Below are 27213 nucleotides of genomic sequence, written 5' to 3' on the forward strand. Positions count from 1 at the left end.
GCCTCCTTTTCTTTTCTACTTTTCATGTGAGACTTTGTTGATACACACCTACCAATCTCCTCATTGAACATAATTCCACATGACTCTTCACCGTTCAATCCAATATTTATGGTCAACAAAGCCCATTAGCTTACTTTTTTGTATATGTGTTATCAATGTTACAAGTGAAAGGTAGCAAATTTGGGCCCAGCAAATGTACTAAATTGGGTCCACATCATCACTCTGCCATTTTCATACTCGTCTCGTCGAATCATTGATTTTTACATCAATTGTTGGATAAAACAACTCAAAATGCTCTTACCGCATTGTTATATTATTCACTTTTTTAGACAAAACTCACACAGTTTTTCCAATAATGCCTTACAACATTAAAAGTATTCAACACCAAATAAGTAATATCTTTTTTTCCCTATTTTTCAGTGGGACTTTGTTCACATACACCTAACACTTTTTTCAAAATCACGATTCTTTCATTCAAAGTTCAAACTTAGTATGTGTTACAAAATGTATATAGTCATCATTCTCAGTAATGTACATTGACATAATTAGCTTGCGGTAAGAATCCCTCATAATTAGCTAGCAAATTTGTAGGAATTCCTCTTTATTTTCTTTTCTAAATTAGCACCTAATTTATTGTACTTATATCTTACTTACCTATTGGAATAGGTTATGAACTTTTATTTGACTACATGGTATCATAGTTAGGTCCATCCAATTTGAATTCTCGTTCTGCACTCTAATTAGACTGATGATCTATTTATATGAATTTGAATAATTTTTCGCTAATGAGCTAACTTTTAGGGGTTGAGTTAGACCCTTATGTCATTTGATCATTGAATCTGAGGCTCAAATTTAAAATTTTAATTTTTGAAATCAACATTTTTCTATAAATGAAAATATAATTTCATGATGAATCCTTAAATTCTCCAAAAAATAAATAAATAGGATTTAAAATTTTCAAAACGTAAAACTTGACTTTTAAATTTATATTTTGTAAACAAAGATCTATTATTTTATTGAACTAATTAATCTTTATAAATATGTGTATTTGAAAATTTATGACATGTAATTCTAAAAATTTATTTATAAAAATAACATGAAATATCAAATTTATCAATATAACGCTAATAGTTTTCATTGTGAAATTTTTATGTTCATCAGAAAAAAGGCAAAATACAAATAACGAAAGTTTTCGCCGCACTAACCATCACCGTTAATTGGACTAGGTAAACGCTTATCACCTGTTCCGTTCACGATGACCCGATGGTACTTCGCCGGCCGTCAATCACTATGAGGTTGTTACCCGAAAAGTCGAGTTTGGTGCTGATATTTGTACTAGGTTGGAAGTACGTCTTATATGAAGTGAGGGTATAAATGTACTTTCATATTTTGGAGTTGCTTGTTTTTTAAGCCACATGTCTTATAAAAAGCCTTGGAGTTCTCACTCATCTTTTAATTTTTCTTATTTACCCACTTTTGTTAGCTTAAACTTCTCAAATTTCCTTTACCCAATTCCCATAAAATGTTAGATTATGGCTAAAATTTAGCCCAGTCTTCTCAACTTTTTGATGATTGGGCACATACTAGGTAACTAAGAAGGTATGTACTGATCATTGATAACTGTCCAAGAGGTTAATGTGATTTTTCCTTAATTTTTTTTTCATGTTTGGTTCCATTTTAGATTTTTGGACTGTTGAACTTGCCCTAATTGAGAAGTGTTACTTCTTTGTGAGATACTTGGCAGATAGGGGAACTTGATAGTTGCGTTGGTGAAAGGTAACAAAATATTCAGTGCAATAGTCAGGTGCTCTTAAGTTGACTAATACTCTAACCCTTATCAAGCAAAAAGTTGGTTGTTATGTGACCTTAGTGAGAAACCTGATGAGTATGTGAAGGGAAATGATGGAGAAGAAGTGTAGTGATTTTGAAGGTCTATAGTTGTTAACATTTAGGTTTTTCTTTTGTATGCATGTGTGTGTATATGTCTACTCCCAACCAAGAGAAGGTTCCTTTGAGAGCTTTGAGTCTAATTCAGAGGTTGAAAGTTCAAGTCTTTAAGGGAGAAAGGAAGAAAGTGGAAAAAATTGTTGGCCTCAAGGGGGATTTGGATTTTGGAACGCGTTGTCTACCACAATAGGAATAAAAAAGAGGATAAATCAAATTAAACCATTGTTGCATAAAGTGTTGTTTAAGTACTTTGTGAACAAAGTACATGAGTATCTTATTTATAATAGGATGAGTTTTGAACAAGTTAGAACTACTAGAACTCTATCTTAATCTTTAACCACCCCCCTCCCCCCCCAAAAAAAAAAAGTAATAAAATAAAATAACTTCTTCCCTTTGATATTTGTTAGAGTGGGTTAAAAGTCCCATATTGATTGGAGAAAAGACTGTTGGTTTGTTTATATAGATTTGGACAATCTTCCCCTCATGATTTGAAATTTTGGAGTTGAGTTAGGCCCATGTGCCATATCTCTACATGGTATCGGAGCCAGATCCATCCTCATTTGGGCTCTTGGTCAACGCTCCAGTTAGACTTAAGCGTGAAAGAGGGTGTTGGAGTGGGTTAAAAATCCCACATTGGTTGGAAAATAGACGACTGATTTGTTTATAGGGAACTTGGCAATCTTTTTCTCATGAACTTGCTTTTGGGGTTGAGTTAGACTCGGGTGTCATATCTTTATAATATTAAATGGCACTCTTTCCTTGTTAGTCTATTTCATAAAAATGACCCCTTTTTATATTTGAAAAGTCATTAACTTTAAACTTTTGTTTTACTCTTAGGTTGTGTTTGGTACGTGTTTCAATTTTTTTATGTTTGGTTGATCAAAATATTTTGAAAAATATTTACTCTAGGAAAACAAGTTTCTTAAAAATGAGTAAAATCTTCCTTAACGAAAATAGGATAAACAAGTTCCATAAGTGACATATCCTTTGGGGTGGCCCAGTGGTTTGGGCTTGGGACTTTCATGTTGGACATCTTAAGTTTGAAACCCCTTGCCAAGAAAGCAAGGGGTTTGTTTTCTGTGTCGAGCTCGTCGCACTGGGCATGCTTAGTTTGGGTTACCTCTCTGTGTGGTTTACGAGTTATTGCATAGGAGCGGGGTTTTTATCTTGTGTGCACCCAAAGGGTAGCGGGTAGCGGCTGTGGATTTCCATTGTCATTTAAAAAAATAAAGTTCCATAAAGGACATTCCAAATTCATCGTCTTCTCCCCATTCACCCAACCTCCCCCCTTTAACCATCCCACTCCCCGTCACCCCAGTTCCCTACTCCCTAACCGATCCTACCCCATAGCGTTTCGCTAGATTACATGTAAATGTTCTTGGGATGATTTTTTTTATTTACCAAACACTGAAAAATAAGAAGAAACCTACTTGTTTTTTAAGAAAATATTTTTTTTCATACCAAACACACCCTTAAGGACATGCTCCTTTAGCTATAGAAATGTCAAATAACACCACAAGTTCTAATGGTACTTTTGATATTTGTCAAAATTTCTTTTTATATTAAACTCCGTGCTAGTCAAACACTATCATATAAACAAAAATGGAGGGAGTAAGATTAATGGCATCTTTCTCTTTTGAAAAGATAAGATTTACTCTAAACTAATAGATTGTTTCTTCGCTAAGATAAAGAAAAATAACATAAAACATACTCCTTCTATCCCAATTTATATGACACACTTTCCTTTTTAGTCAGTCCCAAAAAGAATGACATGTTTTCTTATTAACAAATATTTAATGATACTATCAATATTTTACCCATGTTGGGTCCCACTTTTTTGGCAAAAAGTCCACAAAGGTGTACTTTTTTATTTAAAAAAATAAGCGTAAGTTTGAAACATTGCGAAGTCTTCCTATATTTCTTAAATTTCGTGTCTATTCAAATTACATCACATAAATTGGAACAGAGGGAGGTATGATAAAGATTTCCTGACAATGTACTTCAGGTGTTGGCTTAATTTGTTGTTTGGATTTTTGAATGACAAGTCAACCTGGAAAAGATTTACTTCCTCGCTGCCTCCAGTTTTTGCTTATTTCGCTAGTTGGCTTAACTAATGTTAGTCTCTCTACCTTCACAAGGTAGAGGTAAGATTGCGTACACACTGCTCTCCCCATACCCCACTTGTGGGACTACATTGGGTATGTTGTTGCTTAACTAATATTGGATGGACTTTGTGAAACTAAATAGAGGAAGTTTTAATGCTTGTTGAATTGAAAGGCTGGCTGCAGTGGTGGAGCTTAAGGTGAGGAAGGAAACGGGTTCTATTGAATCCCCTTCATCTGGAAATTACAGTGTGCTAGTGGTGTTATATATGCTCTTTTGTATATATAACCGGTGAATCCCTTAGCATAAAAGAACTTTCTAGGTATAGTATTCTTTTTTCATTTCTTTGAATCCTTTGTTAGGATTCGTGGCTCCAACAATTGGTTAGCTGAACTGGTTATTGTATTTTTCTGTGCTTTAGGCCCTATATAATGCTCATTACTAATTGACAAAATATTCTTTGGTTCATCTTGTCCTTTTGAATGAAATTCTAGATGTCCAAATTGTAACTTCTATCTTGTCTCTTTGTACCCTGCTAAAAATTAAACAAGTGAAGGTGTGTTACAGGCATGGAGGTGGAAATACAGACACTAGTCCCTCATCTGTATACTTGGGCTTTAACTTATAAGACTTCCTGAGTAAGAATAGTATATGCATGTGTGAAGAGTTTAGTCTAACATGCTCCTTTGAAACCCCATGCTCCTTTGTCTGTCTTTGTCTCCGGACACCTCTGAAATTTTTGTTTGGCTGGTCTTTATAAGTCCTATACAGGTCACCTTCTAGCTTTAAAATCCTTATTCCTGACTTTTGTTTGTGGACTATATTATTTTCAGACATTTAATTCCATTTCAATCCTCATGGTGAATACAACAAACATTATTGACTTGTTCAACAATGGTCCTGCAGGGGTGTATGTGAAGGCTATTAAATTTTGGCAGTTGGTTTCGAAGGTCATGCAACTGAAGGAATACCAAGAAACTGAATTATCATGCAACCAGAATACCAAGCCAGTAGTCAAAGGCAAGAAGTTGAAAGTATTGGACATAGTGGAACCACTCTCTTGGAGAAAGAACACTCTCCAATTGATGCCTCAAGCCTGTACTCTATGTCACCTATATGTCCAGCACCTCTTTGCCGCCAGTTTTGGAAAGCTGGAAACTATGACTCCGGGCTTATTTACAAGTCGTCCTCTAAAAGTATTCTTCTTCAAGATGCTTTGATGACTTTAAAGATTCTATTAATGATGAGTCAGGCAGTGATTGCCTACTGCTTTTAAATTATTTGAAGTGATACTTTCACGTATTTTCTTAGTTAAAGTATGTATGTGAGGCTTAATGTCCATTAACTCACCAGCTGATTCCTGGTCAAGTATGCAGTTTATATCTGTATTATCTGTTATCTGACTTGTGGTCTCTTTTTGAAGATGGGACTAGTTTCCTGCGTGTTCACCCAAAGTTCCTTCACTCAAATGCCACTTCACATAAATGGGCATTTGGCGGTATGTATTCTTGTCAATGTCTTAGCCTACATTGCTTGAAGAGCTTAGACATATCACAGGTAGGTACCCAACAGAATTTCTGACTTTCACTTGCTTTCCTTGTGTTCTATTTTGTAGCCATAGCTGAATTGCTTGACAACGCTGTTGATGAGGTAAATTGCTGCTCTACTTTCTATATTTTTCTCAGTTTTTTTCCTTTTTGGTCAGGAAAACATAAAAGTCGCTTCGATTTTCCGCTGTGCTGGGGAAAATTCGCCAACATAGTATATGGATGTTATTCTTGCTGCGAAGTCTTCATGCTCGTATCTACTGAACCCTATTTTTGTTTAGAAGTCCTAATTGTGATGTCTTTGACCTACTTTTTAATTTGAAAACCCTAAAGTAAGTGAAATGGTGAAACTTCTATGTTCAACCTATATTATCACTCCATTTGTCTGGAATTTAAAGTTTATTGATGCAGAGCGAAAGGACACAGGGCCTAGTTGAACCCCCAAGGCTAGCTCATGCAGTTGCCCAATACCACATAAGGAGAGAAGTCTATTCCAATGTGGGGCATTCTAACATTCCCACCGCCAAGGTCGGGATATTTGGAGCGTGGACGATATAATATATGACCCAAACATTGGGTAAAGTAACAATGTAGATGAGTCTGGCTCTGATACCACATAAAAGAAAATGGATATAGGGTCTAGAGAAAACACATCATCACCCCCTACAACTATAATACTTTTTTTTTTAAAAGACAGTGGAACTTTCAAAGGTCCTAATACCCCCTTAAATAATTTAAAAGTGGTTAAAGTATTCCATTTTTCGGTCAATCCCAAGTATAAGAAAGGAAGTGCATACACGCACCAATTATTACTTACTACGTGTCAATTATTTTAAATTTTAATTTTTATCTTCATATATGTTATTTCTTATTCTATTTTTTTTTTAAAAATCTCTATTCTTCTTCTTCAATCGTTGAATTGCTGGTAACCCCTCCTCTTCGCCGCCGTCGGCAATTCTCTAGCATAGCCACCATTGCTATAACACCATCTCAACCATTTGCTCTAGCAAATCAAAATTAAAATTTAAAAATCAAAAACACTATCAAATAATTGGCTAAGCAAAATTATAGGAGCAAAAATTCTTTTATTTTCTTCGATGGTTAATGTTCTTTTATTGTACTTTGCCTTTGGTTTTTGCTTAAAATCAAGATGTGTTATATCTACAAAGATTGAAATTCTCTCTTTGACTCAGATAGAGTATTTTCTACTTGGTTACAACATGATCCCTGACGATTCTCCCTCCGTCGTTCGCCGTCGCTGTCAATCTCTCCGGAGCTTCTCTCACTGGCCATCTCTGATCTTCCTCCGCCACCTCACTCCGCTTTCATCTCTCTCTTTTCAGTAATCTCATTAATTTTGATCTCCTTCAGTTAAACAGAAGTCTATTTTGAAAATCAAGTCTTCTGGGTAAAAGAAGATACAGGACAAAAAGAATTGAAAAAATACAGTAAAACAAATAGAGTAAAATGAAAATAATATTTCTTATTAAATAAATGCTGAAATAAATAAGAATAATATTTTTTTGCCTCTATGTGCCACGTAGGATAATAAGGGGGTAATAAATCCACTCTGAACAAGAATAAGAGGATACAAGGACCCTTTCAAAGTTCCAGTGTCTGCTTAAAAGAAGTGTTATAGTTGAAGGGGGTAATGTTGTATTTTCTCTTAAGGTCTAACTTAACCCTCAAAACTAGCTAATGAAGTGAGGATTGTCCCAGACCATATTAGGAGACAATAATCCATTCAGCTCAACCATGTGGGAATTCTAACCGTTGACATGTGTAGCAGTGTAAGATAACAGGAGTTAATTCCTAGTCTAATGAGTTAACTCCTTTTTCAAAGCTCTTTCCTCTTTTAATGGCGAATCTTGATTGACTGACACTAGGAACCGATTGCATAGGTAATCTCTTTTCTAATGAGAACTACGAATCATTCTCATGAATAAGCTCTACTCTACCATAAGGCGATGCAATAGGTCCCGTGCAACTTTAACCTTCTTTACTCCCCATATGCCTATCTCATGAGCTTGTTTTTTAGGTTAAGGCGTGTTTGTTTTTATTAAGATTAAGACTTTGAATTTGAATACATATTTGAATATTAAGATATTGTGTTAAGATATGAATACTAAATAATTAAATATTATTTACGAGCCGTTTGGCCATGAGAGTTTCACTTTTTTCAGGATTTTTTTCACTTTATTTGAAAATTAGTTTGGCCATAAAAATTTCAAATACAACTTGAAGTTGTATTTGAAATTTGGAAAACACCCAAAACCTTGTTTTCACTTTCATAAATTTTTATTTTTCAAATTTACCCTGAATTTTTTATTTTTATAAAATAACCCCATTTAAATTATATTTATGTTCAAATCATATTTCATGTTTTTTAATTTAAAAGAATACATTCAAATTCTAAATATTAAAAAGTATGGACAAATACAACTCCAACTTCAACTTTGAAATTCCAAATAAAGTGGTTTTTTTTGTTTTCATGGCCAAACCCCCACTAATTTCTCGACATTGAAATGCGTAATTTTTTTTGCTATTTACAAACTAATAATTATGAAATTCAAATAAAACACCGCTTAATCTAATACTGTACCAACATTCTTTTTTGGAAAAACTATATGGTAGTTGATAGTAGGGATAGGCACATTGGTGGTTGTGGAATCTTATTGAGAGTGGTGGATGGTGATGGTGATGGTGATGGTGGTTGTGTATAGTGTATAATGGTTGATGGTAGTAGTTGGTGGTGGTTAATTATTGTAGTGGTGATAGTGATAAGCTTAGAGTGGTGGTGACTGGTAGCGATGGTTACTGATATATAGTAGTGCTGATGGTGGTGATTGTTTGTAATGATGGATGGTGGTTGTGGTAATGGTAGTTGGTGGTGATGAATGTATGGTGGCTAGTGGTGGTGAGGCTGATTGTAGTTATTGAAGGCATTGGTGGTTGTGGATGGTGGGAGGCTGTTGCAGCTACAGTAATAGTTTAGAGTGGTTGTGGCGGTGGCTAGAGGTGAAATGTCATCTTTGTAGAAATACTTGAATGAATAGCATAGTAATGATATTAAGACTTTGTTGTAGGTCTTAATCATTTTATTCTATTTAGACCCATTAAGTGGTCGTAAAATAAAAAATAAACGCCTTTTTATATGTTCACCTCTCAATACAATGAGAGATCTCTTTTTTATCTTTTCACATGTAGATAACAATATCAGGGATTATAATCAGTCAAATATATAATAATATTGTAACTCATGTATCTCATGCATTTGGGTAATGTGCTTACTATTTTATTTTTTGAATTCCATGTTTCATTGATGGTAACAGATACAAAATGGGGCCACCTACGCCATTATAGATAAAATGTTAAATCCGAAGGATGGAACTTCAGCTTTGTTAATTCAAGGTATTCCACATCTTTCTGTTTTTCTTTTTTTGTGATTGTGAAGTTTGCTGTTCTTCTTGTTGAACAACTGTTAGTACAAGATTGTGACTGTTTCTGATATTCTACTAGATGATGGAGGTGGAATGGACCAAGAAGCCATGCGATGCTGTCTGAGTTTTGGATTTTCAGATAAGAAGTCCAAATCAGCCATTGGACAGTGTATGGATATTAAGTAATTATTGTTACTTTCTTGTTCTCCCATTTCTTTTTATATTACACCTCCTTTTCAGATGGAAACGGTTTTAAGACAAGTTCGATGAGACTTGGGGCTGACGTTGTTGTCTTCAGCCGCTGTATGAAGAACAGGTTTGATACAAGTGAATTATAATTGCACGCGCTGTTTACTTTTTTCCTTCTTTAGACCTAAGAGAACTTTACACTATTGAGCAGTTAATAGTGTGGTGTGTCTCTTTCTTTAGGATATGCAGTTAGTTGGAGAGAGATGCTGATGTATCTCTACAGCATTACAACTTTGTATAATAGGGAGGGTATATGGTCGACATAATAATCTTGATTTCTGACTTGTTGAAGTGAAGGAAGAAGCTTCCTACTTATATACCTTGAAGGAGTTGAAATTAGGTGGTAATATTTTACTTGCAACTGCTTGTTAGCTTGGTTTGATCTGTTACTGATTCAAGCGTTGTTATTAAAACCACCGTTTCATCTCTTGAAGTGATGAAGTGATGTGAAGCGAGGAGTTATTGCTTCATGGGTGAACCCCTACACTCTTTTATATAACTTTGGCGAAATCCATAGATGTCTCACTCAAAGTCGACACCAAAATTTAGTTAGACGCCTTAGTTTTGTCAATGATCAGATTGACATCTCTTCTTGGTGGAAGTCTATCTCTTATGACACTCAAAACCGACAAGACCATATGTGTGAAGTGCGAATGTTGCTGACGTGTCAAACAAACAAATCAGTGGACGACACATGTATCAAAAAAAGTAATCGTAACTTTTATTATTACTTATTTTAAATTAAAAAGACTACCCCCCATCTCCGCCCCCCTCTTCTTCTTCTTCCAAGATTAGCTCCCTCTCCTTGCCACTGCTCGTCCCTCCGCTCAACCCGCCCCGTCCCCCTCTTCTTTTTTTTCCAAGATAGCCCTCTTCCCCGCTCCTCCCTGCCCTCTCTTCTTCTTCCAAAATCAACTCCCTGTTGTTGTTGTTCTTCTTCTCCCTTCCCCCTCCACCCCTGCTGCGGATATGTTTATTCTGGTGAATATGTGGTGGTGGTTTTGTTTTTGTTAGGATGGTTCCCGGAGGGTGATGATGAGGCTATGGGCTTGGTTGGGGTGGTACATGAAAAAAACATAATTTCAAGGGTCTTCACGCGCCCAAGTTTGAGCGGAAAATACAATTTTTGCTATTTCAGCATGAGGGGTTCACGGTCACACATCTGCCAAGAGGTGTCTATCTGGTCATGGGTAAAGTCAAGGTGTCTAAATGGATTTTGGTGTCAAAATAGAGTGTCTATCCATATATTTCTCCTATTCTTATTTTGTTAAGTACGTGCTTCACTTCAACGAAGCATACACTTCACTTCTCGCTTTCCACTTCAAGCCCTATGAGCCTTGTCGCTTTTTTGTGCAAAAAAAGAAAATTAGATTCAAGAGTTCCAGGACAAACTCTTTCACCAAATTAACTTGAGACAAAATTGGAGTTGGTCATAAATTTTAGGAAATAAAGGTATTGTTTTCTGGCTTTAGGTTTACATGATGCTGACTTTTGGGAATATGATATAAGGATTCGCTCTGCTATAAAGTTCCTCGTCCTCCGTCAATTAGAATTTTTCATATGTAATAGTGAAGATTAGTGTTTCTTTAATTTTTCATTCCTATGCTTGATCTTTTTATTTCCTCTTCCTATTTTTCCATTTTCTTGGATTTTTTCTTTTGCACTTATGGAGTAGAAGAGGAAAAAAGTTTCACTGTCAAATTGAGATTTGTTTTACTTTAGGATAACTTAACACCGGAAATAATTTTCTCTTACAAACCAGGTGAATGTTCACTTTGAGATGCACTACTCCCAGAGAAGAGATTACAACTTCCACCTCAAAGTTTTCTTTTTGGAAAAAAAGAAAAAATTGAGATGGAGGGGAGTAAATATCTCTTCTTGGGACTGGTAACGTGTAAAAAGCAGAAAGGATCACTCTTTCTTCTTTTCTTTTGAAGATCTAGGGGATGCCACTCTACCTTAGGCTATTGCTCCTTTGGAACATGGACTCATTGTTTTCTTTTTCTATTTCCTGAATGGTTAGTTTAAGGAAGATACTACATATATTCATTCTAATGGTTAATGAGAGCAGCATCTTTTTTGGTCCAACAATTTTCTGGCTGTAGTTGCTCTTTTGAACATTAATCTTTTAATCTCCTAACATTGCTACTGTGAGCAGGAAATTGACGCAAAGTGTCGGTCTTCTCTCTTTTACATTTTTGACACAAGCAGGCCTTGACAGAATAGTGGTTCCTATGGTGAGCCTTTTCATTTGCCTTTCAAAACATTCTAGTGTAATCTACGAATAGTTGGATGGGTTATTTGATCTACAAGCATTCGTTTATTTATTCTGACAATCCTATTCAGTCCCTATTTTTCTGAAGACAATCCCTTTCTTTTTATGTTCTCAGCACGCCTCCGACAACATGAGCAGTGGTACTTGTATATCTGTGGTTTCGTTGAATGCATAAAGGTTACCTTTAGAATGTAGATGCAAGTTTTATCTTTGTCCGTATCCTTTTAAATTGTTTGGGATGTTATTTCTCATAGACTACCTTTGAGCGGCTCAAGGGCAGCGCAAATGAAGTCATTACCTTATGCCCAAAAGTTAAAAGGCCCCCAAAATACTATGTACTACTATTAATATATGCACTGTAATTTATATAACAAATTGACGATCTTTAGAGATTAAAAACAATAAGGATCAAGTGGAATAACAAGGTTTAACCGTGTAATTGTTTTGCTTCCTAGTTTTGTTTCGATTTCATGTATTACTTCATTCACATGCAATTTGCATCATCAAAGTGAATAAATTGTTTACATGCAACAACAACAAACCCAGTGTAATCTCACCAGTGGGTCTAAGGAGGATAAAGTGTATGCATACCTTACCCTCCTACCTTAAGAAGGTAGAGAGGTTTTTGATAGTCCCTCGGCTTAAAGAACGATAAAAACGAGACAGTAGCAACAAGCAGAAACAACATCAAGATAATAAAATAATCGAGGCTATAAAACATGTAGAAATAGTTATAGAAAAATAATGAAAAACAAGAATAATACTGATACAAAGAGAAAGGAAAAGAAATTCGCCCGACTACCTACTAACCCTGTACACTAGTTCTCAACCTCCGCACCCTCCTATCAAGGGTTATGTCCTCTATGAGATGAAGTTGTGCCATATCCTATCTAATTACTTTGCCCCAATACTTCTTTAGCTAACCCTTATCCCCTCTTCAAGCCCACTACGGTCAACTTCTCACACCTCCTAATCGGGAAATCTGCACATCTTATCTTCACATGTCTGAATCATCTCTACCTTTACTTCCCACATCTTTTCCTCCGTAGGGGCCACTTCTACCTTGTCTCGGATATCTTCATTTCTAATCTCATTTCTCCTTTATGTCCACACATCCACCTCAAACATCCTCATTTTTGCCACTCTTATCTTCTAGACATAATAGTTTTTGATTGGCCAACATTTCACCCCATATAACATAGTCGGTTTAACCACCACCATATAAGACTTACCTTAAGTCTGGAAGGCACATTCTTGTCATAGAACACAGGATGCGAGCCTCTATTTCATCTACCCCACACTAATGCGATGTGTGACATCCTCGTCAATCTCCCTATTACCTTGGATTATTGACCCTAAGTACTTGAAACTTTCTTTATTGGAGATGACCGGCAAGTTGAGCTTCTCGTCTATGTTTGTTTCATAAGTTACTTTACTGAACTTGCTCAACTTGAAATCTTTTGACTCTAGAGTAGGGCCTGTTTATAAACCTCCAGCCTCTTGTTGACTTTGCCTAGCGTCTCGTCAATCAGAATTATGTCCTTAATAAATAACATACATCAGGACACCTCTTTTTGAATATATCACAAAAGTATGTTCATCACCAATGCAAATAAACACGGGTTAAGAGCGAATCCCTACTACAACCCCATCACGACTCGAAAGTGATCTGAGTCACCTCCCACAATTCTGACCTAGGTCTTAGCACCATCAAACATGTCCTTAATTACCTTAGTGTAAGCTACAAGAACACCTCTAGCCTTTAAACACCTTTAAAGGACCTCCTTTGGGACTTTGTCATATGCTTTTGCTAGGTCTATGAACAGAATATACGAGTCACTCCTCTTTCTATATTGCTCCACCAACCTCCTAATAAGGTGAATGACTTTTGTAGCTAACCTCCCTGACATGAATCAGAATTGGTTCTCAGAAATAGACACTCCTCACCCTCGCTTCCACCACTCTATACCCAAATTTCATAGTGTGACTTAACAATTTGATACCCTTATAATTATTGCAGTTTTGGACATCACCCTTGTTCTTGTACAACAGAATCATCGTACTCCACCTTTATTTTTCGAGCATCTTCATCATCCTAACTATGACATTAAACAACCAAGTAAGCCATTCAAGCTTGCCTTACCCTCGTTCTTCCAAAATTCAATCGAAATTTCATCTGGCCCAGTCACTCTTCTCTTGTTCATATTACCCATAGCCCATTCCAACTCCTCAATCTTTACACACCTACAATATCCAAAATCTCGACGACTCTTGGATTGCTCAACTCGCCCAACAAATGCTCATGTCCCCTCTTTATTCTAGAGTCTATGGAAATGAGTGTGCCTTCCACGTCTAATATGAATCTCATCCGCCAATACTACACCATCCTCAGCTTTAATGCACTTCACTTAGTCTAGGTCACAGGCTTACTCTCTCTTACCTTGGCTTTCTTTTTTGCCATTTTTTCGTCCTGTACAACTTCATGTTTCGGCCTTTGTTCCCCAAGTTCTTCATACAAACGTTCAAGCGCTACAGCTTTTGCCGTCGTGACCACTAACTTCGCCTCCTTCACCTTTTTATTCCACTCCCTATTCGACTTCTTCTCCTCCTCGTCTTTGCTCTCCACTAGTTTCACATACCCTCTTGCAGCTTTCTTAATGCAAGTCGCTGTCATCGACCACAACTTTATTAATGCAAGTCATTCAGAGGGTAGAGAAGAGGTTAGCAGGTTGACACAAAAGATATTTGCCTAAGGAGGCAAGGCAGTGTTTACTTAAGAGCACTTTATCAAGTACCTCGACTTATTAGATGGCCCTGTTCAAGGCACTTGACATTGTGATACGAAATCTAAAGAGGCTACAAAGAAATTTTCTTTGGGATGTGGCGGATGGTACAAAAAAGTTTTACTTAGTTCAGTGTTGTGAAAAAGCGCCGAAGCGCTCGCTTTAAGCGTGAAGCGAAGCGAGGCGAGGCACTAGCGCTTCAACACCGTGAAGTGAAGCGATTTCAAAAAAGCGTGCGCTTCATGGGAGAAGCGAGAAGCACGCTTCATCTAGAAGCGAGAAAAAAGGTCGTTTTTTTTGAAAAAGCGGCACTAGGGTTTTTTTTTAAAAAAAAAAACTGTAAAACTTATAATTAATTGTTCCAAGTTGCTGCGACTTCTTCTTCAACTTTGACAGTTCAACCAGGTTAGTTTTTCTTCTTCTGTTCTTCTCTTTCTCTTTCTATTTTTATTTCCATTCAGCAGTTCTGCCGTCTGCGCAACTGCTGCGATGTTCTTCTCTTCATCTCTTCTTCTCTTCTTCTTTTTCTATTTCTTCGCAACTGCCGTCTGCGAAGAATTATTTTTTTCAAGTTTTATTCAGTGCCATTTTTTTTTGAAGATAAAGCATATGCTCTGTTTTTTTTCCACATAGTCTGGCTGCTTTATTATTTTTTTTTAATTTTGTTGCAGTTGCTCTTTTAATTTTGCTTGCTCTGTTATTGTTTTGACAATTTGACTTGTGTGACTGAATTATTATTCTATTTTTTCTTTGTAGTAAGTTGTATTTTCTTAATGGCACAAAAAAGGAATTCAGCTTGGGCATATGGAATTGCCATGGGAAGTAACACAAAAATTAAATGTGTTTTTTGTGATATGACATATAATGACGGAATATTTCGTCACAAGAAGCATCTTATTGGTGGTTATAAGATGTTAAAATGTGTCCAAAGGTCCCGAATAGTGTGAAGGAAGAAATAAAAGAGTATTTTACGAAAAAAAATGAATTTAAAACTCAAATGAATCCTGAAGCATCCATGGTTAATCTTGTTGATGATGATGAAATGGATGATGAAGTTGAAGTGAATATGCCAATGGGGCATATTTTATTATCTATGCATATTTTATATTTTATATTTTATATTTTTATACTAAATAGCGCTTTTTCTGAAAAAAGCATGCGCTTCGCTTCACTCTTCTCGCTTCTGTGAAGCGAGCCCCTGTCGCTTTTTTCCGCTTCTCGCTTCTCAAAACACTGACTTAGTTCGATGGGAGATTGTGACATCTCCTAAACGGTGGGGAGGGATCAGGGTCAAGGACTTGAATGTTTTTAACAAACTCCATTGGGTAAATGGTTGTGGAGTTATGGGATGGAGGGAGAATTTTTATGGAGAGGGGTGAATGTGGATAAATATAGTGAAAGGGAAAAGGGATGGAGAATAAATGTGATCACAATGAAGGGGTTCGATGCTTTTTTTTTTATAACATTGCTTTTAAGGTTGGGGATGGGAGTAAAGTGAGATTTTGGGAACAAAAGTGGTGTTGAGGTCTGATGCTTAAGAATGAATTCCCGGTATTGTATATGGAGTCTCCTGCCAAAGGGAGCTGTCCATTCTGCAAGTTAAGGGGACACAAGGAGATAAGACTCTTTGGGATTTGAGGTCTAGGAGGAATTTTCTTGATTGGGAGGTGATCGAGCTTCAAAGATTGCTAAATTTACTCCAAAAGCAAGGTGAGGATATTGACAGATTGCCTTGAGTTGGGATCTAGGGAACAACAATTTGTTCTCAGTTATGTCCTCCTATGATAAGCTTTTGGTTAGAACTGAGGTTAGTTTTCCACATGCCTTGGTTTGAATTCCTAAGGTGCTGAGGAAGGTGTGCTTCTTCATGTGAATAGCTACTAGAGGGGTGATTTTGACAATAGATAACCTTAGGAAACGAAAGGGGGCCTGGTGTTTTCATTGTAAGGAGGCAGATGAGTATGTGGACCATATTTTTTTACATTGCAAATTAGACTCGAGGTTATGGGAGGATACTTTTAGATGATTTGGTGTTTCTTGGGTAATGCCTAGATCCGCGAAGGAATTGATGTTCAGCTGCTAGAATGGAGCTAGGAGAGGAAGGCACAAAGCTTGGAATGCCACTCCTCTTGCTTTAATGTGGGTCTTATGGAAAGAGAAGAATATGAGAGCTTTGGAAGGGGTGGAGATGAGCTCTGCTTATTTAAGGAGAAGTTTCCGATCCCTTATTTTTTTTGCACCCATGTAGTTCCTGTTTGTATATAGGATTTGGTGTCTTTCAGAGAGAACCATATTTCGTAGGTTTCTCCTTTTATGGTATACTACTTGTATATGGCCATGTTGGTCTTGTTCTTTGTAAATGGAATACTTTAACCTGATCAAAACAAAGTGATGATACGTTCAATTGGGAGATGAAATTGATGTTGTTGGGAGTCAATAGAAAGTTTGTTATGACAGTAGAGAGTGATAAACAAAAATAACACAAAAATTGAAGTTCAAACAACTAGATCAGCATGTAGAATCAAATTTGGTGATACCAAAATTTGTTACAAGTAATTCGAGATTTGATGAAAATTGAGGTGGGAAATGATTGTAGAATCTTGGAAGTTGAATAACTCTTTAGTGGCTAGTCAATTGCCAGTCAATATTGTATAGGGAGAGATTTTCGAAGTTCAGGGGGAAAATGATTCTTACCATCCATCACCCTGTTTCTCTTTATTCTTAATATTTTTTTCATGTGCTTAACTTCTTTGTTCATATGATACAGATTGAATATGAGTTCATGCCAGCAACTAGCAAATGGACTTCAATCTGCAGTGAACAGCATTTTGTGAACAATCTTTCATTGTTGTTGCAGTGGTCTCCATTTTCAACAGAGGAAGAGCTTCTTAAGCAAGTGAGTCTAAACTTGCATTAATTTGCCACCTTCCTAGATTGCTAGTAGTTTTTCTCCTTTTAAATACTAGTTTACTTGATCAGTCTTTATTTTATAGGGAGCTGGGCTTTACTGCTTTATAGTCTCATCTCTAACAAATTTTAAGAAGTTAATTTCCTACATTATTGTTTTGGGATAATTGATAGAACACAAAATATGCTCAAAAGGAGGCAAGTGAAATGTCCCTTTCTGTAATCTTGTAATATCAGCAACAAGGAGGAAGCTGGCAACTCTTTTGGACTGTCAATGGACCTAGCTGGGCGATGGCTTGGTGGTTATGAGGATTTGAGGAATCCTTGTCGTGCTAGGATTTCTAGAGGAGGAGGGGCAAGAGGTTGTGGTATCTTGTACCAACTTGTTTATTCTAGGGTATCTAGGAGAGGAGCAAGAGAAAATTTCAAAGGAACACAGATGAGCATTACCTAATGAAAAATTTCCGGGATAGAAGTGGTATACAAAATATAAGAACCTACACAAAATGTGGTTCTGTACAAATAATATTTGTTCATTACTTCATTTATACGAGCAGGAACCTCATGACTCCAACAATTAACTATAAACAAAAGACACATGAGGTGACATGCCATCATTTGAGGAAAATCGTTTTCTAAACCTTCAAATGCTAAATAGAAAGTATAGAAAGAGAATAATTAAAAACTTAATTCAAATACAAAAATAGAACCTTCAAAAACTCTCCGGATCCTTTCCGTCCATAATACCCATAAAATAACAAAAAGGGCTACATCTCATGCTCTGCATCTTCTTTTCCTCCTGAAGACCCAACTGAACATATGTACTCGGATTGCTAACTGTATTTCAAACATATGGACCATCTGGAGGAGCTAAATCTGTTGCAGACTTATGTTTTGCTAACACTCTGAATCAGAGTAGGGCAGTATAATTTATTTATCACTTCTGAATCAGAGTAGGGCGGTATACTTATCATTTCTGGAGTCTTTGTATGTCTGCATTTTCTTTTTTATTCTTGTGCTCACACCCTTTTGTGTGCACTACGTATAATATCTGTCATCCTACATATCATAAAAAGAGAGAGAGAGAGAGAGAGAGAGAGAGAGAGAGAGAGAGATATGCTAAGTTTGATTTGGGTATTTTCTGGAATTCCCTTTTTCTTTTGAATAATAATTGTGGTGTCCGGGCCAGCTTACATGCACTTTCACTAATTTCACAAGGCACCTACTACTTCCCACTAGCACAACTATTGGGTAACTTTGTCCACCAAGGCTTGAATATATAGGAAAAAATCACCAAGGGATTTGGTCTCCACTGGGAATTGAACTTGAGACCTCATGGTTCTCAACCCACTTCACTCACCACTAGACCACACCCCTTCGTTGCTGTTGGCTGGAATTCTGGATTAGCCAAACTAATTGGACCTTTTTGTAATAACTAGTATTTCATTTCAAAACTTTGAGAAAGTCCCTTTTACTATTTTAGTCACGGCAATTTCTTGTGAGTTCCATTGCTTTCTCACCTGTTCTTCATCTGTCATGTGATGTCATCCCATCTCTTTTTGTATCTTACCCTGCTCATGGCAGTAACTCTCTATTAATTTGCATTTTGATCATTGCTTATTTGACAGTAATACATGTTTGTATAATTGTTTTGTTCTAAAAGAAAAGCAAGTTGGCTTTCTCATCCATATGCCGTTATAAACTCCATCACATTCAGATTTATCTTGTATTACACATACTTCCATATACAGATCGTGTAATTAATTATAGTTATGCTGATGGTGTTTTGGTTATGTTGGAGAGTAATTTGACATGTAAGAGAGAGCTAAAGTGTATGGGAATGCAAGGGCATGTGACTAGGGGAATATCTGGTGCATGAGTTAGAACATCTAAACACGTGCTTTCTTGTCATTGATGAAAATGTGTTCAGGTTCTTCTACATTTGGTGCTTGAAAAATTCAGAATGTCATGGTGGTTTGATACTCAGATTACTAGAGTCTATTTTAAGCTGTTCACACTGAAAGTTGCCTAGGGCGAGTTACTTCACTATTCTATTCATGGACTTTCTTCATCTCTAAGCACCTCACCAGAATGAATGTTTAAATACTTACCTGATCCATCAACCAGCTGTCTTAGATTTATAAGCCATTTGCCCCTTTTACTCAAGGTTTTGGAGGGTTTGATTTTGTTGCCAGTGCCAAAGTTTCCTGGTCGGCTGGACCTATCTTGATTAGATGAAACATTTTATTTTCTATATTCTGACGATGTTGCTAGATACTGTTACCGTTCTAGAGAATTTCATATCTGAATGCTAAAGGGGAATGCATAACATTGGCATTTGACATGTGAGAAAGAGGAGGGGGGTTGGGACTGGAAAGCATGTGAGCCGGGAAACTCTCATGCATAACTTAGAGATCCTTTTAATTTTGTTGCAAAAGTCATTCTGGTTCATTAATATCCCGAGTTATGTCTATTTGATTCTTCTTCTCTGTGTTACTAATGTTGATATAACCTTTTTTTAACCAACAGTTTCTTTTTGCGTCACAGTTTAATAGCATTGGTGATCATGGCACGAAGATCATAATCTACAATTTGTGGCTAAATGATGAAGGTGAAATGGAGCTCGATTTTCACTCAGATCCTGAGGTTTGATTTCTTTTTTCTAATTTAATTTTCCCATTTGGAATTTCTAGGACTGTTACTTACCATAATAGGACTACTTCTATTACAATAAGCAGGATATTCGTATCTCTTGTGATGCAGAAAGTGGTAAAAGTTGCTCCCGCATGTCGGTAAGTGACCTGCATCTTGCCAACACTCTACGATATTCACTCCGAGTAAGTTTTTTAATGAATAAGATGCAATTGAAATTTCTTCATTCAAGGAGATCCCTAATTTATAACTCTTTTGTATTCTCTTCTAACAGGCATATTTATCTATCTTGTACTTGCGAATCCCAGAAAACTTTTGCATATGGCTATGCGGGCAGATTGTAGAGTATCATAACATTGCTAATGATCTCAAGTATCGAGAATTTATCTTGTACAAACCTCAGAATGGTGGATGCGCAGAGGTTTACACTAGTTTGTCTTTGATATGAGAGAACTTAGTCAAATATATACTGTAAAGCAAATCATTGACAACATTTATCAGAGCCTGCTCTTTTCCTCTATTTATTTGTCAGGACAGTATATGCTCTTTTCCTTTATTTTGATTTGTCAGAACCATGCACCGCTAGCTTGCCATCGGGAAATTCTCAGTTATAAAAAAAATAGGAACTTTATATGTTCTTTCTTCTTTTAATCTGCTTATGGTTGAAAAGAGGCCTATATATAGTTACACACACGCGCAACATGTATATATAGGATTTTCGTAACAAAATGTCTAAACGTGTAAAGGGGTAGTATGAATTAAAAGATTAATGAAACTTCTCATTCATATGAAGGATAAAAGGGATAATTTGAGTCAGACTCACTAAATGGAGGACGTAATAATACAGTATAAATGGTATTTTTGGAGAGCTGCATAGTGCCGTTTTTTCTAAGATTTTTAAACTGTTAATTTTTTTTTGTTCTTTGCAGGGTTCCGTCATTACTTCCATTGGTTTCCTAAAGGAAGCTCCACTGGTGAATATTCATGGTTTCAATGTCTACCACAAGAATCGTTTGATACTGGTGTGTTGCCTCTATCCAATGTTTTGATTTTGTGAATGGTGCTTTGCCTTGTCTATCACCTTAAAAAATTTCCACACTTCTTTCCAAGCTGGTTCACACTTTTTAAAAACATAGCTTTTGAGGTTGACTCTAGAACTTGATAATGACTGAAATTAATGAGTAAAACTGTAAATGGTAAAAATCCCACCTTTGTTCCTACAAAATTATTTTGCATAGTTATAAAGCTAGATGTTCAGATCTTCACCGCCTATTAGGAACCCAATAATCTGATGGAAAAAAAAAAAGGAAAAGAAGGAAAATGGATGAGGGCCTGAAAATATGCAAGGATAAAGGAAAAGGATTTCTAAAGATAACTGTTTGCTGCAGGTCTGAAAAAGTGTTTCAGAATTAGTTCTGTTACGCTCTTAGTTATGTATTCCTCTGTATACGTGAGCTTTCCTTGAACATGCCTTTTGTAACCCTCAAATTTTCCCTCCATCTTATTTTTCCTCCCTTTTTTGAGGTCCTGTACTTATCAACTAATGTTAAATGTATATTCTACACTTCACCTGGTTTTGGGACAAGTGTACGGTTTATGCACTGCGTTTATATCCCTTTGATTAATTATCCTCTGCCAGAATAGATGTTACAGATAAATGATCTTCAGAGCCTATATCTTTTCTCTTAAAATGTTCCATTCATTTCTTTGCAGCCATTTTGGCATGTGGTAGTAGGCGTTTCTGTCAATAGAAGCAGAGGGGTTGTAGGTAAGCCTATGGACTTTTTCTTTGGACATTTCTTTTTTTACTTGTATGTGTTTTATCTTTTGGTCAATTACTGGCTGGAAAAGGTGCTAACTAGTTTACTTGCCTTTATTAGGTGTTCTAGAAGCAAATTTTATTAAGCCAACTCATAATAAACAGGACTTTGAGAAAACTCCCCTCTTTCACAAGCTTGAGAACCGATTGAAGGAGATGACATGGGAGTACTGGTAAGCTTTTTTATTTGAGAGTTTTCACCTACAAAGTTCTGTTTAGCATTCTGCTGAGGCACTCCTATTATTGGACAGCCAGTTTATCTAACTTCTGCACATGGATTATACACCTGTAAACTGTTGTTTCGGCACTGAACTGAATTCCTTCTGTTCTTATACAGCCTTTTCATATTCTATGCACGGATTTCTGTTTTCACCAAGGAAATCTCAAATTTGTGCTTGTCTTTTTGTTTGATTCTCGGTAATTGAGTTCTTATCTGATGCTTGAATGCATCTATATATTTATATTTGATTTTGATAGGGACCATCACTGTGGACTAATTGGTTATCATGCAACGAAACAGCTTCGTGCGCCTTCTCAGGATTCACCTCAATCTAGAAAGAAACATGGTACGCATCAACCCATTCCATTGAGAAAAATATCGCTGCTACTGGTCTGGGAACCTTGGCACCATCCTTCCCAAATAACAAAAGAGATGTTAACGGACCAAAAATGTTGTGATAGATCACATGAATTGAATCTGTTGTGATTATCTGCTTATTTTGGTGGGTTTTGGATGATACCTCATTTCAGGGAAGATTTTGTAGCAATTTGGGGAAACGACTAGAAGTAGGTGAACTGTCAATGAATCTGATATGATTGTGCCTGTGTTTTTGTGGTTTAGTAACCTGGTCCGGGAGTGGACTCTCTTAATTTGCAAACACCGTACCAAACAAAAGCACAGCTCATGAAATGATTTAGTTTGAAAAGATGATTTATTGTGTCCTAATCTTCTCTAGTGTATAGTACTCCTGGCACATAATAGACATACCAATACATCCACAATTGGAAGATGTGCAAGCTGAAATTGAAAGTGTATACTTCTGAACGAGGGCTTAAACTGACGCATTATAATGTGTTCTGAACGAGGGCTTAAACTGACGCATTATAATGTGTTCTGAACGAGGGCTTAAACTGACGTATTATAATGTGTCCCATTGGACATTTTTAAGTATTTGATCAGATTTGGGGTGGGGGTGGGGGTGGGGTGGGGGGGCAGATGGAGAGAGAAGAAAGTAACAATTCATATTAAATGTTTGTTTGGGAACTTGTTGCTGTCTCCTGTCCTGTATGTTTCCGTAGATCCCATTTTCATGTTATTATATGATTGTATCCATTGGACACACAGAAGTATAAACTTCACTATGATCTCTTGAGGTTTGTTCAACTTGCATTTTGCCTCCATTATTATAAAAATAGGTCCAACACTTGGCCATTTAACATACTGATCCTTGAGTTTGCACTATACATACTAGCTATGTCAGTTCTTCGTTTTACCTCAGAAAAGTTATGTTAAATGTTTTTGTTAGCTCTAAACACTTTTTTTCCTACGTATCCTCTCATGTAATCTCTCTTGTGAGTTTCAGCAACCGAAAAAAGGAAAAACGTTGATCATCAAATAGAACCTGAAATTTTGAAACAAAAGGCGGGATTAAGTGTAAATCTATCTGATCCTGAGTCTAGTCAAAATCAGGTTTGTCTTGAACTTTCCTCCACCTACTTTGACTTCATTAATTGGCTGTGAAACGTTATATTTCCACCATCTTTATTGTCCTATCATGCGTTTAATGTCACATTTTCTGCTACTGTTTTGATCTCTTTTTTTGTGTTTAAATGAGCATAGCCTGCGACCACTATGACAAGCCACTTGGAAGATCAAGAGATGGTCCTCCTCGTTAAAGAGAATGAAAGGCTCCATGCAAGGTTAGTTCAAAATGTGTCAATTGACTTCTTTTCTATCGTAAAAGAGTTTTTTGTACTTTGATTTATGGTATCTATGTTACTATCTAATAATACCTACTGCTTTTTGTGCTTTGATTATTTCGTTATCTATTTATCTACTTTTAATACTCTTGTCTGACCTTTTTTTTTATGCTTCTAATGAGCCGAGGGTCTTTCGGAAACAGCCGTCCTACATTGGTAGGAGTCAGGTCTGCGTACACTTTACCCTCCCCAGACCCTACGATGTGGGATTGCACTGGGTTGTTGTTGTTGTTGTTCTATCGTAATTACTACTACCATGACAGTGTTAGATTGGAAAAGGAGTTTAACAAAGAACAAAAAACTTTTGACACAAGATAAATAACATACAAGAAGTTTGTGGTTTTATATATCATGTGCGAAATATAGGAGAAAAATATTATTGAATTGTGTCTCTCTATTATTACACAGAGACCCTATTTATAAATACTACAGTACAATCCTTTACCAAGTAGGATGCTATTTACTATTTCTATTTCTATTTCTATTCTAAGTAGGATTGTATATACTTATTCCTATTCTCACAATCCCCCTCAATCTAGTGCATACAAATCATATGTACCTAGCTTGTTATAAAGGTAATTAATATGAGGACTGGTTGAGGGGCTTGGTGAAGATATTAGCAAGTTGATCACTCGACTCCACAATTGATAGTCAATCTCAATGTAAAATACTGGATTTGATGCATAATGTCGATAGAACACATAATGATCAGCTCCACTATGAGTCATGCCAAACTCCTGAATTTCTTTGCTGAACTTTCAAAACCAAGATTGAGAAGATTGTTTCAGTCCATAGAGTGACCTGCATAATCGACATACAAGGCTACTAAGCTCCCCCTAAGCAACAAAACTAGGTGGTTGCTCCATGTAGACTTCTTCACAGTGCAGCGGTTGTCGAAAAGTACTCAAAATCTGATATAAAATATATGGATCGTTTTGGAATCAATAGACTAGTCGACATTAAACAAGAAAGTCACCAGAAAAATTGGTTGGAACATACTCATGCATCGGAGTATTAGATTTGATGGCTGAAAGTAGTAACAATCTGAGAAATAAAATTATATGGTCAGGGTCGGAATGATGGCACGACCCTACTGAGAAAGAGAATTGTATGGGTAGGGTTAGAATGATGGCACGACCTACTAGAAAATAGAAATTATATGGATAGGATCGGATTGATGGCACGACCCTACTAGAAAAAAAATTATATGGGTAGGGTCGGTCCGGTCGGAATGATGGCACGACCCTACACAAACAAGAAAATATTCACCAAAAAAATGGCACGGTGCTACGCAAATTGAATATGAGAAAGTAGTCACCGGAAAGATGGCACGGTGCTACGCAAATAAGATATGAAAAAGTTGTCACCGAAAAGATGCACGGTGACCTCTTTGACTAAGTTTTCTTTCCCTGAATATGGGCTCATGCATATCATTGGCCTTACTTTTGTTAACATAACCAATGGCCAGATGGGCGGCATATATGGGTCATAGCTGCCAGCCGGCAACGGAAGTTTTTTTAAAATTTTCTACCATGATCGTAGAAGCTCTGATACCATGTGAGAAATATAGGAGAAAAATATTATTGAATTGTGTTTATATTATTACACAGAGACCCTATTTATAGATACTATAATGCAATCCTCTACTAAGTAGGATACTATTTACTATTTCTATTTCTATTAGTATTACTATCACTATTTATAAGATGCATATAGTATACCAAAGTATCATTCGAATCTTCTGGTCTTAAATATGTTATGTGAGATGTTGTAATTAAAGAGTTACTAAAAATAAAATGTGACATTCTCGTTCAAGCAAACCAAACGGGAAGTAAGATACAAAAATTGAAACAAAAGGAATATATATAAAATGGAATGGAAGGAGTAGCATGATAGAATTCTAGACAAGAGGGGGTTGCTCAGATAGTAAGCACCTCTACCTCCAACCCTAAGGTTATGGGTTTGGATCACTAAGGGAGCAAAATGGTGGGAGCTCCCAAGGAGGGGTAAAAAGAAACGCATGATAGAATTCCAGTTGCAGCCGGACTTTAGGAAAGTTCATGTTTGGTAAGATAAATGTACTTAAGTTCATAATTGCCAGCAGTTTGCATTCTCCCATGTGAAGAAGCTCGTGGACTTGTAACTTGTTACATACTGCCTTTTCAGATTCTCTTTTCTGAAGTTCCTTATCATGTGTTTTTTCTGTGTATCAGATGCTTGGAAAATGAGAAGAAGGAAGAGGAATTTAATGCCAAGGTAATTTTAGTTTTAATAGAATTTGCTTAACCTGTTATGTTTTGATGTTTGGAAGACACATGCTATATCTCAATATATCATTATTACTTTTTCCTCTGAAACAAACAGTTCACCATCATAGGTCAGAAAAATAATTTTCCAGTAAGTCTAAAACAAAGCAAAAAATGGAAAAGAAAATAAAAACAAAAAGGGGTTTTCTCTTCAGGCAGATAGATACATTCCCAGAGGTAAAATTTCAACTTCCAAAATTGTCACTACTTAAAAAGTTCTTAAGCTGCAACCTCCTTTTTAAGCTTTGTAAGCTTGTCTCACCTTACCAGCCCTCTTGATCTTTGCCAACATGAGCTTAAACCCTGTCAAAATCATTGAGTGAGGCCCTCCTCTTCTGCACGATCAACTTCCTTTCCCAGGAACTGAACTCTCACTTGGTCTTCACATCGGCAGCCTCCATAGCAGCAATCACGGTCTTCTTCTTTGGAATTCTCTTGATGTCGATCTTGATATCTGTGAATGAAATCCTCTTGAAGTCCATCTGTCTCCTCACCATGACAGGGGCATCAAGAAGAGCCCTGTTTTGGTCAATAACGTCAATGATGACGACGAGCCTCCCATAGTCCTTCCTGTAGTTAACGAGTGCAACTTTTCTGATCTCCATGAGCCTCTTGAACAGCATTTTACCGATCAGAAGGAGCTGTGAAGCTGCGAAAAAGAGAGACGATGATATATCATTAGTTGAACAGCAGCATCTAGTTTCAAGTTTTGGCTCTAGTATATTACTTAAAAAGGATCAGTTGGGAACATGTATTTTTAATTATCTTTTTTATGTATGTAGGTAACTTTGCTAAGGAAGGAACTAAAAGAAGAACAGCGCAAATACGCCCGCTTACTAGTTAAATCAGCAGTGCTGGAGAACTCCAAGAGGGAAAATACCGTTATAATTCTATAGATGAGCTTGCTATAGTGCTTCTAATATTCTTTTGTAAATTTGTATTTATGGTTAAAAAAATCCCATGATATGTGCTTGTTAGAATAGGGAGCTAATGCTTCTCTTGTTACCCCTTTACAACTTTAGCTGGGGAAAGCTATTTCTATTTTGTCAGAATGGCGTTAGGGATGATGTTGTCTTGGTGCAATAGTAAAGTTGTAGCTATGTGATCGGAAGATCATGGTTCAAACTCGAGAAAATGACCAAAATGGTTCTTAATGTATGAGTAATTTTTTATTTTGGTCCTTAATATATTTCACTTGACTGAAA

General features: G+C 36.5%; 1 protein-coding gene and 1 pseudogene across 3 annotated transcripts; one reads left to right on the plus strand and one right to left on the minus strand.

Annotated features, from left to right (window-relative positions):
- Positions 1–1206: 1206 nt before the first annotated feature.
- On the plus strand, positions 1207–27213 carry LOC129898981 (protein MICRORCHIDIA 6-like). Of its 3 annotated transcripts, none has more exons than XM_055973716.1 (20): positions 1207–1295; positions 4957–5246; positions 5474–5548; positions 5666–5700; positions 8930–9008; positions 9117–9206; positions 9278–9353; positions 11445–11523; positions 17112–17240; positions 19799–19897; positions 19990–20088; positions 20178–20324; positions 20833–20925; positions 21617–21671; positions 21784–21895; positions 22200–22288; positions 23306–23412; positions 23563–23642; positions 25916–25958; positions 26791–27213. In XM_055973716.1, the coding sequence occupies exons 2-20, from the start codon at positions 5039–5041 to the stop codon at positions 26902–26904; spliced, it is 1809 nt and encodes a 602-aa protein (XP_055829691.1). In that variant the 5' UTR covers positions 1207–1295; positions 4957–5038; the 3' UTR covers positions 26905–27213. The 3 variants fall into 3 exon arrangements, with proteins under 3 accessions (XP_055829691.1, XP_055829690.1, XP_055829692.1); XM_055973715.1 differs by lacking the exon at positions 1207–1295 and adding an exon at positions 1453–1599; XM_055973717.1 differs by lacking the exon at positions 1207–1295 and adding an exon at positions 1453–1599 and having other exon boundaries at positions 19990–20043.
- LOC129898983 (60S ribosomal protein L14-1-like) lies at positions 26228–26784 on the minus strand (annotated as a pseudogene).

Source organism: Solanum dulcamara, chromosome 8, assembly GCF_947179165.1.
Source record: "Solanum dulcamara chromosome 8, daSolDulc1.2, whole genome shotgun sequence".
NCBI lineage: Eukaryota > Viridiplantae > Streptophyta > Magnoliopsida > Solanales > Solanaceae > Solanum > Solanum dulcamara.

Excerpts from the sequence above, each read along its gene's own strand:
- LOC129898981 (XM_055973716.1), top strand. The coding sequence starts at position 5,039 with ATGCAACCAGAATACCAAGCCAGTAGTCAAAGGCAAGAAGTTGAAAGT. Across the intron at positions 17,241-19,798 it reads AGGAAGAGCTTCTTAAGCAA|TTTAATAGCATTGGTGATCA; the intron begins GTGAGTCTAAAC and ends TTTGCGTCACAG. Across the intron at positions 21,672-21,783 it reads TAGAAGCAGAGGGGTTGTAG|GTGTTCTAGAAGCAAATTTT; the intron begins GTAAGCCTATGG and ends TGCCTTTATTAG.